The sequence below is a fragment of the Rutilus rutilus genome (assembly GCF_951802725.1).
Source record: "Rutilus rutilus genome assembly, chromosome: 3".
Classification (NCBI taxonomy): domain Eukaryota; kingdom Metazoa; phylum Chordata; class Actinopteri; order Cypriniformes; family Leuciscidae; genus Rutilus; species Rutilus rutilus.
In genome coordinates, this window is record NC_140211.1 from 25,323,191 (window position 1) to 25,336,439 (window position 13,249).

The following is a 13,249-nucleotide window of genomic DNA, read 5'->3' on the forward strand; positions in this document are numbered from 1 at the left end:
TGAGCAAAGTAAAGGCATTTTCACTGCTCTCTGACTTTTGGATCCTACTGTTATTATACTGTAGGTAACACTTCAATTACAGTATTTCATAAAATTCCATTAATTAACATATAATGGATGAAATATCCACAGGTTATTTATATTGATGGTGACTGAGTAACTATCTGAATGCACAGTTAAATTATTATATATTTTTTTTTTTATAAATTGCTACCAATGTACAAATAAAATTTCATACAAAAAAAGAATGAATAACCATGTACTGATTGATAAACCAGCATTGTATTTTATTTCTATCATAACTAGTGCTTTGCACACACAATGCTTTCAGAAAAGCAGTGGGGCTTGTGGCACTCCGGAAAAGAATACAGAAAAAAAAAAAACCCACAATGAAATAAAGATTATATATGCACACATATATTTATAAACCAACCTCACAGCATTTACTCAGCAAGAACACAGTATTTGGCAACCAATGACAACTCAAAAACTTCAAAAGTATAAAACACATTTAAGCATCTTCATCGAATACTATAATATGGATCTTCTACATTAACACTGATGACATAGAAAAGCATAAAAAACAAAAAGAAAGCTGCTGGGCTTCAACAGTCATCCCTTTTTCATTCATCCTTCATTCATTTAGAGGACATCAGAGTGCTTTTCCTCCTTCACTCATTAAAAGATGTTCGAGTGCATTCCTCCCGAAACTGGCAGCATTTCAGACATAGGCAGGCGTTATTGAAAGGTTAAGAGCCAATGAGCTGCGAGAATAATGCGACACAAGGGGTGTAAGTTCTCTTGGGAACTCAGTAAAAGCCGCCTATTGACACTACTTGGCTTGGGAGAGAAACATCTTTTGTATACACACACACACACACACACACACACTCAAATTCAGTCACACAGAAATAAAACCGCCTACACGATTACATACACATGTGTGTACCTCGTACTGCATGCACCTAGACAAACATCATCGACAAAGTCAGTCTAACACCATTATCTTTACCTTCTCCCTACAAACATTCAGAAGGACACGCACACAAACATTCACACACTTGGGGCAAATTCAAACGTACTAAATCCCTAGACAATACGCCAGGTAAAAGGCAACAGCACGCATATGACACCTGTTAATGATGTCATCACACCTCCACAATCTCATATCCTTTTTTACTGACTTTCTTCCTCAAAAGATGGCACGCAGACAAACACACACATAGAGGAGAAGTGAACTGTGTATACTGTGTACATCTATATAATGTCTGTCCAAAAAAAGCTTCAGAGGATATATGGAGAACTGAAGTAAAACACATACATTTATGGATATATATTTATATATACGTATATTTATGGATAGGTATTGTATGCTACTACTGATATGCGTCTATGAATGGTCATTGTAACACTACGGACTCTGTTAAAGTGATAGTAAACGATACTGATGGAAATAGGAAATAAAATGTCCCGTCCAGATGTCACCCTGTATGCACCCCGGTATCCATCCTTAATTCCGTCGGTCCATCCGAGTGGACCTCAATGTGGTGTGTGTGAAGGTGAATGTTGGTCTTCAGGCAAAGGTGGGCCAGAAAGGAGAAACTGAACAGGTGTGTGTTGTACTGTTTTTTGTCACCTGTGTTCTCCATCATGGCCTCTATCTCCTAACATCCACCCATAACATTCTTTCTCTCCATTTATCTCCCTCTTTTACTAACATCTTACATCCTAGAAGGAAAGAAAAAGCGAAAGTAAGTCACATTTTGAAAATGTATGCTTTACTGTATCAATCTATGAAGCACTTTTCAATCACGAAATTGACAGATTGAACATCATCAGATCTGATCTGATCATCATAAATGGCTAACAATCCTTAAGGCCAATTATTTCAATTATTTTAATACCAATCTCTACATAAAAGAAAACATAAGACGTCAACAAAAACACAGTAATTCAACTTTACCTCCAGAGAAGTGACTCGACGCGGTTGATGATGTCAGAGAGGTCAAAGGGAAGGGGCATGTCAGGATCGTCATTACTCCAATAGGGGCGGTCGACAGGTGCTTCCTCAGGGGGCAAGGTCTGTGCCAGGCTGGATTGGCATCTGTTGGGACAGAAAAGGAATTAAAAACTTGATAATTTGATAGATATAATATAAAGACTAAAACTAAATAAATAAATAAATGCAATATTTATTATATTTTTACATTGAAGTTAAAAAGTTTAGGGTTAGTGAGATTCTCTTCTTGAAAAAATAATACATGTATTCATCAAAGACATTAAACTGATCAAAAGTGACAAGAAAGACATTTAGAATGCTACAAATAATTCAGTTTCAAATAAATGCTGTTCTTTTGAACTTTGTATTCATCCAAAATGTACCCCAGGTTTCCACAAAAATACTAAGCAGCACAACAGTTTTTAACATTGATATAAATAAGAAATGCTTCCTGAGCACCAAACTTTAAAAAATATCACTGACCCCAAACTTTTTTTAACTGTAGTGTATACAATGAAAATGTCTTTTGACTCGAAAATGAAAAATTGACTCGAAAACACCCCCAGGCTACTATGTGTGCTTTCCAGGGTTTGCGTGAATAGTTAATTTCGCCTTAAACACACAAAGACGTGTGTGTTTGTCTAGGGGCAGTCCACACACTCATTTCCTGATTACTTTACAACACAACATAACCTGCCCTAATGACACGTTTATAAAAAAAGCAGAGGACTGTGCAGCTTTTGTGTGTGTGTGTGTGTGTGTGGGGGGGGGGGTGTGGCATCATCCCTTTGAAGGAAGCCTAAGGAATGCACTTCTGCAATCCTACAAGTGTAAGCAGTGTAAATCACATTCTAAACGCACCTGGCCAGTGCTGATTAATATCTCGATCATTTACACCAGGTGAAGCCTGTGGCTTTAATTCCAAAGTAACTTTGATGTTGCAGCATTTCATTTTGTTACCCAATTAACATTCAGTGTGGTTTTTCACTAGAATATGACAACATAGCTTCTCATAAATATGAAGAAACTGTGTGTGTGTGTGTGTGTGTGTGTGTGTGTGTGTGTGTGTGTGTGTGCGTTTGGTTTATATTACATTGTGGGAACCAAATGTCCCCACAAGGATAGTAAAACCTGAGATCACCTCCATTGTGGGGACCAGCCAGCGGTCCCCACAAGGGAAATGGGTTAATAAACATACTAAATTATTTTTTTTTGAAAATGTAAAAATGCAGAAAGTTTTCTGTGATGGGTAGGTTTAGGGGTAGGGTTAGTGTAAGGAGATAGAATATACAGTTTGTACAGTATAAAAACCATTAAGTCTATGGAGAGTCCCCACAAAGATAGTGAACCAGACGTGTGTTAAATAAACTTAATTTTAAAACAATTAGTTAATGCATAAGACATTTTATTGACCACCAAATCTGCATATTAGAATGATTTGAAAATTCAGCTGTCACAGGAATACATTATTTATATTTTAAAATATATTATAAAAATAAAATAAAATATTCAACTATTACATTGTAATAATTCCACAATAGTACTGTTTTACTGTACTTTTGTTCAAATAAATGCAGCTTTAGTGAGCATAAGAGACTTGTGTGAATTTTTCATTTTAAAATATCTGAAAAAATGATGAGTCAAAATTAGGAAACAAAATATCAGAGACTTGGGGTGGGTGGATTCTTTGGACTTGAGCCAGTAAGCAACTACCATAGCAACCACATAGCAACACCTTGGCAACCACACACAACAACCTAGCATTGTGGTGGGGAGGTTTGCATGGGAAAGCATCACTCAAAATATGCTCTTATTGCTTCAAATAATGAAAAAAAAAAAAAAAAAAAAAATCAGTTTAGCATCATTAGTGGCGTGGGACTGACACACTTTACAGACTTACATGAATAATCACTATCCTCACAAATACTCAAAGTTTTGGCACAAATACTCGTCTCAAGCAATCATAGCCTATAATAAACACTCATGTTCATCCACTCAAAGACTGCAGCGGTGCCCAGAGGAGGCCAATGTTATGGATGAGTCTGTGCTGTCCCGTGGTCAGAGGACAGCCCCTCTCTGACACTATTTGTGGTTATATATTTTGTAAGGGCCACTTAATGGTAGAGTGGCTCTCCTGTTAAGTGCTGTCTGTCCAACTGCACCAGCCACATGAGAGGCTGCATTACACGCCGAGGGTGGAATTAGCATATAGCGCTTCGATATATCATCCTCATACTGCATCAGGGCTTGACAATAACATCCGTTAACATGCGCTAAGTACCCTAATGTAGCACATCAGTTCATAAATAATATGAGAGCTCGTTATATACACGCATGCGTGTGTGTTTAAACTCTCTCATCATTTACTGGATTATTGGAAGAGACAGAGAAGAGGTAACTGAAGTAAATAGACTGTGGTGAAAGAGACCACAATGGAATGAATGCTAGCCATAAAGATCCACTCAAACATACACACTTAAAGGGATTGTTTGCACAAAAACTACCATTTTGGGATCACTGACTCTGATCCCAAACTTGTTTCTAACTTGTGAATGACAGGTGGAACACAATTGGAGAAGTTTAGCAGAATGTCGAAGCTGTTATGCTAACAATAAACAATACTTTTACAGCCTTTAAATGCTGTATAAATTCACATGCACTATACCGTTCAAAAGTGTGGGGGCAGTATATATATATTTTTTTTTTTTAAAGAAATAAATATACGTTTAGAAAGAGCACATTAAATTGATCAAAATTGACAGTAACGACTGTGTCGGCTTCCATAAAAATATTTAAAATTGAATAAAAATTGAATTAAACTGTTTTCAACTGTGATAAGAAATGTTTCTTGAGCCCCAAATCAACATATTAGAATAATTTCTGAAAGAATATTAGAATGATCTCTTTTACATACGATAAAAGTGAAAGGTGACCTGAAACTGTCAAGCTCCAAAAAGAACAGATAAGCAGTAGAAAATGTTCGCCCTATAATAATTATGGTGTCACATAACAGTTTTGCGTGTAGAAGAAACCAAAATTGTATTAATTACTCTCAAAATATCTTACTTGACAGCCATGGTCACCATTTACTTTCATTGTAAAGAAAACAGCAGCTTGGATTTTAATTAAAACACCTCCTTTTGTGTTCCACGAATAATAATAATAACAATAAAGACATAAGAGTTTTGAAAAACAAGATGGTGAATAAATCAGGATGGGATTTTCCCTTTAAGATGATACAGCATTATCTGTGGTGAGAGTAAATAATGTTAAGCAACCTCCCAAAATATAGACCTTTTTAATCACTTCCCATCTGTAGTCAAAGTGTGTCTGTGGCCTGGTAAACCCTACATTATGGGGACAAAATGTCCCCACAAAGATGGCAATATCCAAAATCATTGTTGTGACATTTTTTGGTCCCCATGAGGAAAACTGCTTATAAATCATACAGAATGATCTTTTTTGAAAATGTAAAATAGCAGAGAGTTTTCTGTGATGGGTAGGTTTAGAGGTAGTGTTAGCGTAAAGGGATAGAATATTCAGTTTGTACAGAATAAAGATCATTATGTCTATGGAAAGTCCCCAAAAAACACAACGCATGTGTGTGTGCGTGTACTATTGGAAGTATATTTGGAAGTGTATGCCAACCATCTATACAGATTAACCTCTGCGAGATGCAGTCTACCTCTCCCATCTGACCCGCGCTCAGGAGAGATCGACGTTACAATCACTCATTTCAATTTGCTCTGAAACCCTATAACCCTACAGCCAGGCCTGCTGGAATAGCGAGCTAATGTGGAGGGAAGGAGATCTATCACCTCTGTTCTTCTGGGGGGTGGCTCACATACTCCCACCCGACACATTCGGTGCACTTGAACTTCGACTCGGTCTGCGAACAATACAACGCATACACGCACACCTGGCCTCCCAGCTGAAACTAACCACTTTAGCTAAAGTGAGTGTTAATTATGGACAGGCAAGCAGTCAATAAAAGGTTAATGCAGAAGGCAGTGGATAAATTCCTTTAAGCATTGCATCACTAGGCCATATCTGGGCAGCACGCAAGGCTCTCTCTGTGTCTGATCAATACATTTTACTGTAATGTTCTCCGCATCGATTTCCCTCGCTCTCTGTATCCTCCTCCAACTGAGATAAACTAGAGGAGAGAGGGAGTGAAAAGCAAGAAGGAACTGATAAATGAAATGATTAAAACCTCTTTTTAGTTGGACTTTCCCTCTCTTTGACATATCGCTGTGGTTTATAACATGGCGATGGACTTCACCTCCAAGGTCGTACATTACCTGCCCCCCTCTCTTAAAGGGAGTAAAATGCCCTTATTAGACAACATCAGAGCTTCTGCCCGCCACCATTACGCTGATAGATGTAGGGCTAAAATGCTGGGTACACAGACAGAAGACAATGCTAATTGCATTAGCCCACCAGGAGATCATTTACAGCCGTACAGCTACAAATGGGCTGTTTGATTAAGACATTACAGTGAGGTTAGCCTGTGTGCTATCCTGTCTCTGCATGCGATAAGCACTTTTTGTTCAGCGGTGCGTCTAAATTCTGGATGTGCCTGCTGTAAATTTTTGAATTTTTTTTTTTTTTTTTTTGATTTCTTTGTTCTCATTTCACGCGCACAGGTGTGAAGGGTGTATGTAGGTCGACACACAGGTGTGTAGTTTTATGATTTTTGGCAGTGATTGGCCCCGTTCAGAAAATACCATCAAATGAGTCATGCAAAAACAAGTGAGCCGATCATAAATCACAGTTTGGCTCTAAGGCTCATGCAAGCAATCACATCTCCAATATAAGAGTACGAACAAGCACACTGATAACATCTTTAACAGATTCTTCAGATAATCCCGTAGGGTCTGTCTTTCTTTTTTTTTTCTGGTTACTTTTTTTTATTGTTTCTGAACTGAAATGGAGTTGATCTAAACTGGACGTAAATGGACATTATTTGTCAATGAGTTTTAGGGACAGCAATGATTCAGTTTCATTGATTTCCTGTCAGAAACCAAGTGTCCATCCTCAGATCATTTGTGAATCCGTGCAGAACTATAACTAGAATAATAATAATTAAAAAAATGTTAACTGAAATAAAAAATTAAATCTTACAAGGAAAAACTGAAACTAAAGTACTTTTTCATGACTATAAAAAATAAATAAAAAAACCCAACAAAACCCCAAAACTAAACAAAACAGAAAAGACTAATTAAAAATAAAATTGAAAAACGATGTAATTAAAAATAAAAAACTATGTAATTAAAAATGTAACACTACTCAGTTCAAAAATATGAAATTAAAAACTACTCAGCCTGTGTTTAGGTCAAATATGGACAAACCCAACCGTTGGTTTAAATATGTAAATTTAAACTTTAAATTTAAACCCAACGGTTGGGTTTGTCCATATTTGATCCAAACATGGGTTGAAACAACCAAGCATTTTTTAGTGTAAGTAAGTAAGTAACTAAATATTTAGTAAACATATCTATGTGGATGGGTATGTGATCATTTTAAAAACCTCAGGCAAATAGAACTAGCATCGGATCTACCATTATCCTCAATAAATGGCTAAAATGGGTTTTCCCCCTTTTTTTCTTTAATTTGCCATGAGTGTAAGTTTGGAAGTCAATGAGCAGAGCTATATTTGGGTGGAAGGCAATGAGTCCACCAGAGGCAGGAGGCCTTTTGCGTCTGTACTCCAACAGCTCACAGCAGACCACATGAAACCAGCTCTCCCAAGCTCTAGTATAGGACACACAGACACCGCAAGAGAAAATAGGGAAAGACCCCGCCAGCACACCTTTACTCAGACGGGCTCGTTTGATGTGGTGAGAGTGGGTGTCTGGATCCTAACCCAACCAGATGACATGAAAAACACACACAGCGGCTGCCTCTAAACGGCTCTCATAATTGGGGTAATAAAAAGGGGCTGAAGTCTTAAGCTGATTGCAGAGGAGGCCACTGCTGTCTCTGAACTCTCAAAACCAGGTGGACGTCTATTAGCCTGTTAACACTGTAACAAATTATCCCACACGCCCCTCCGATCGCCCCCCTCAGGCCTCATGAAAGAACGCAGCCAGATGTCAACACTAGCACCGGTTTACAGCACACGACACGCCATTACACACGAAGACAGGTAGTAATAAGGAGAAGTGTGTAAAGAGGACAACAATCAGGTTTGAAGCTGTTTTGTTTGTCAGTCAGTTCAGTAAAATGACATTTTGAAGCTGAATGAAGCTGCACGGGTCTCAGTGATCCCCTTTGGACGTTTTCCCACCTGGACTGCGGTCCCTTTGGATATCATCTAAGCAAAAACAAATAGTGTTGCTTATAGTGTAATAGTGTAACTTGTGCCCTGACACGTCCAACCTAGTGAGGTGACAGCCTGCCACATACAACACTGTGATATTCTGGGCCAAAACTAATTAGTAGGTTTAAAACGACACTAGGGGTTTTTCACTCTGATGGTGTTTATTTACATGTCGGAATGAAATATGGAGAGGTTAGGAGAAGGAAAGGGCTATATATGTGCATGTGAATGTGTGTGTGTGAGAGAGAGAGAAAAGTGCCTGAGGGAGAGGAGGTTATGAGGTTCTGAATGTTTGCAGTTTTTCACAGGGGAGTGTTTGAGGGCCAATAAATCTTTGAGTGATCAGGAAGTGGATAACAGCGAGGCTGGGAACACTAACACTGCGTTTAACATGTTAAATGTCTGCCACATCGCTGCCATGAAAACTGACAAATGCACCAGTAAAACAATCAGTCTCGTGGATACATAAAAGAACATACACCTGTATGCCTATGTGTCCTGGACACTAACACAACATACACCTGCTTAGCCCATCACAGAGGCCATCACAGATTGGAAAGAAATGTAACATACAGTATAGGCCTGTTCTGACAGATATAATGCAATTTCATTGGTCTACACTTGACCGCAGTCTGATGTCCATAGGACATCTATTAGGCCTCAACTTTGCCATCACAGGAATAAATTACATTTTACAATATATTGAAATGGAAAAGCTTTGATGACACTTTTTTCAAAAACATTACAACATTTTACTCATCCCAGGTTTTTTTTTTTTTTTTTTTTTTTTTTTTAACAGTGGTGTACAACTAGCCTAGAAAAAATCCAGACCCAAATCTGAAAGATTAATGGTCTGGCATTGACTAATGAAAATCGGCCAGCTCGAGGGGCGGCACCAAGCGTGCATTTGAAAATATCACTGCACGCAATTGGATAACACTACGACCAATCACAACAATAAGCCCCATACCTTAGCTATCAGCAGAGCTAACTGGTGGATTAGACTCTTGCCGTATCCGGTCGGCAAAACAGCAAAAACGTCCTTCTTGCAAAGGAAGGATTCGAGCGCCGTCTTCTGTTCCTCTTTTAGATAAAAAGCCAAGTCTAACTCGTTCATTGTAGCGGCCAAAGCCGTTTCAAACAACTGGTGTTCATCCATAGCCATCTTGCAATGTTTACTAATGACTTTGACGTCACAGCGCTGTCGTCATCTGTTTAGCTCGCCTCTGGCCCGCCTATATCAGATAACCCGATGTGATTGGTGCAGCTTGGATACAAGGGCATATTTAATGAGCATCATTACTCGGCATCAGAGTAACTCGCTGAGCAAATTCAATTTGTGCTATTGCGAGAACTCTGGATTTCCAGTGTATAACAATGAACAATGGTATATTTATAAATTAACATGAACTGAAATTAATAAATAATAAATAAAATGTTCTCATAGTTCGTTTATGATTCATAATGCAATAGAAAACCTCACTGTAAAAAATTTCTAACCCTCCCAAATCAAAAATTTCAAGTGACCGACAACATCTAAATTTTTCAATTGGCCCAAGTGAAATTCTTGTTGCAATAGTCTGTTAACATTGGCTCAATGAGAAATAATACGTCAGACTAATTGAAAAATTTAGATGTTATCGGTCACTTGAAATTTTTGACTTGGGGATGTACGTTTTTTTACAGTGCTTATACTTTATTACTAAAATGAAAGCACAACATAACTAAGCAGAATAACAATGGTGAAAAGCATCCTAATAATGAGTCTGAACAACGTAGGCAAGTGCATATACAGCAAATAAAACCGATGAATACAATTACAACGGATGACGTAAAATGATTGGATTGAATAATTAGATGATTACAGTGGAGGTATAAGTGTGTGTGTGCGTGTGCGTGTGTGTGTGTGGGGGTCTCATTTTGGGAAGTGACACTAGCCATGTATCATTATTCTATTCAAACATTATGCATTCATTCATGTCATCTCATTAGAAACAAATTGAGCCATGCTCTAACATAAAAGACACTGTTAATGCCACTGTTTTACAACTTATCATTGACACGTATCACTAATATTTCACTTCCGGAAACTCAGAGTACAGGAAAGGCTGGTCTCAGTTACTAAGAAATAGTTACAGAGAGAGCCGCAGGTGCTAACTGTCATGTTCTCACGAATGACAGCTGTGAAATTGCACATTCTACCTGTAAAACTGACACCATTACAAAGGGACAGATAATAGAAAAGGAATTCATTCAAATGTGAGCAGCATTCAATGCAATGCATAATCTACAGATAATCAGAATGAAAAAAATAAATAAAAATCAGATGATCAAATCAAAGAGAACATCCACAAGGTGTTTGAAGTCCTGAATCACCTGCTCTTCCTGCTGTGTGAATAGCTTTTTTTTGCAGCCTTTTAAGTAAATAGTGTAATTAAAAGTGTGGCATTTAAAAGCCTGTGAACTTCCAACAATTTGTTGAAGGGAGCGTTCAGGCCTCACAGGCCCTTGGGGCACTGCAACAAGCAGGTATAGCAGAATCACAGACATGGGTAATGGGTGGAGGATTTGTGTTTACACAGTGTGCGTGCGTGTGTGTGTGCGTGCGTGCGTGCGTGTGTGAGAGAGGGAGAAAGGGAAAAAAAATATAACAATTCTGCGTGCATGCATGTGAGTGTTTGTTTAAAAGAATGTGTTCTAGCTATAAGGAGGAGGTGATGTGTGCGTGTGTTAACGGTAATGAAGCATTGTAGTGAAAGTGATAGGTAAACACATGCTTGACAGAATCAAACAGGCTATCTTTGTAGTAAATGGAATAGATATTTCCCATCCATTGATATTAAGTAATTTGCTGTGTAATGTACCCAGCCCTTTGTCTACACTGGCTGAGCTTTACTAGCGTCAACACGCAAACGAAAAGCCACAATGAGGGTTTACAGAAGCCTTTGTGTTTTTGCAGTGGACTCGTACCTTAAGGACTAACATAGACATTGACACTAAAGAGCACATTAACAATTGAACTGGAGAAGGTTCTTAAAGAGGACAATGGGAATGTTCCAGTTCAAACAAAACATTCTATGCAGCACAATAGCAGGATAAACATGTGAGATTTGTCTCAGTTTCCAGTAAAACTCTTGTGATGCAATACGACAATAGCAAATACACAGAAAATATGGACAAAACGTATGTTCATCATTATTTAAAGAGGTCATAACAGACAGTTTTTTGTTATCTTTTTCCCGTCGAGGTCCACTTATAAAATTATAATCATAACTCTTTTTAATGACCATTTTCACCCATCTCTGACCCTGAGAATTAAATGTGCCACTTTATTACATATCTAATAAGTTTTGTATATACACTGCCATTCAAAAGTTTGGGATTGGTAAGATTTTTTTATGTTTTTAAAAGAAGTCTATTTTGCTCACCAAGGCTGCATTTATTTGATAAAAAAAAGAAAAGAAAAAAGAAACCCTGTAATATTGTGAAATTTTAATTGCAATTTAAAATAACTGTTTTCTATTTGAATATTGTAATTTATTCCTGTGATGCAAATCTGAATTTTCAGCATCATTACTCCAGTCTTCAGTGTCAGATGCTCTTTCAGAAATCATTCTAATATGCTGATTTGCTGCTCAAGAAACATTTACAATTTACATTTACAATTATTATCAATGTTGAAAACAGTTATGCAATTTTTTTTAGGATTATTTGATGTACTGTTACTTTAACTGTTCGTATTATTGCTCTATAATATTTTATCCTTATTTAATAGTACAGTGAATATTTAGAGATGCTCCAGGAGGGCTCAACCAGTCAAGAGCAGCGAGTCATTTTATCTGTCTTTCGTTGTCAGATTAACATTGAGGACAAAGACAGCAGTAGGTTTATTAGGCTGCTGTCACTTTAAGAGCTGCACGTATTCAACATAATATTACACACGCATTTTCTTTTCAACTGTTTATGTTCACTTTAGACATAACCGATTATGTTTCACCTATACGGCAATTTTGTGTGAATTTGTCTGTTAAAGCACAAGACATGAAAGAGAACTCAATTTAATAGGCTAAGTATATGCACAAAGCTTTCTGTGCGTGCTTTGGGTGTTTGCGCATGTGTGAAGAGTGAACGATCAATAATCAAGAGCATACAACAAGCGTGCGCTCTCTCTTTACCATCAGTTGCCGTCAGTAATATGCTCCTCATTTTACTTTCTTTGCTATTGCCATATCCGACTAAACTACAAACTTCCCAGCGATGTCTGTGAAGAAGGGATGTGCGCTCAACAAGCTTGTGCCACTGCGCGCTCAATCCACTCCACTTTTTGCTTGCAAGCTTTAAAGGCGTAAATATTTGATTTGTTTAACATTCTATTCATTCCATACATATACTTCATAGATTTCCTTCTCTGATATATCCAATCTGCTCTCTGTTGTCTGCGTTTCTTTGTCAAAAGAACTGTGGTATTGGTTGTTGGTATCGGATAATTTTAATGAGTACGAGTACACAAGAGCAGTATCAGGCCCGACATGTAATGTTTTTTGTTTTTTTTTCTAATTCAAAGAAACAGCATGGGGGACCCAATTCAGTCTTTTGTTCCAATGGTGGTTTCTTAATTTTGGACTCAGGACAAAGTTGAAGTTATGAAAATTGTTTTCATAGTACACTAAACTCCTTTATATCAAAAGATCAAGCAAAATTTTATTCCTCATGATGTGACCTTTACATTTTTGCAAGTATAATTGAGCATTGCTGTGTTTAGCAGCAGTAATTGTTTCCTCTGCTTCATGCGATTCCCATTAAAGCTGCATAAACCACACTGTAATCTCTCTGAACCTCGGTGGATAGCTGTGTTCACCCACAGAGCTCAGCTACGGGGGACGGTGAGATGACCGGCTTAAGGGGTTAACTGCTGATCTGGAAACAGC

General features: G+C 37.7%; 1 protein-coding gene across 2 annotated transcripts in view; it reads right to left on the reverse strand.

Moving 5' to 3' along the window:
- Window positions 1-263: 263 nt before the first annotated feature.
- The window catches only part of fto (FTO alpha-ketoglutarate dependent dioxygenase), a gene marked incomplete at both ends in the record, with an annotated part of 141,085 nt that continues 128,099 nt past the window's right edge, over window positions 264-13,249 (reverse strand). Inside the window, 2 exons of one of the 2 annotated variants that reach the window (XM_084403509.1) lie at window positions 264-1,728; window positions 1,964-2,104. In XM_084403509.1, coding sequence (XP_084259635.1) covers window positions 1,722-1,728; window positions 1,964-2,104 — 148 coding nt within the window. Of the gene's footprint in view, window positions 1,729-1,959; window positions 2,105-13,249 lie in introns of those variants that run through there. The other variant, XM_084403508.1, reaches the window with a different exon arrangement.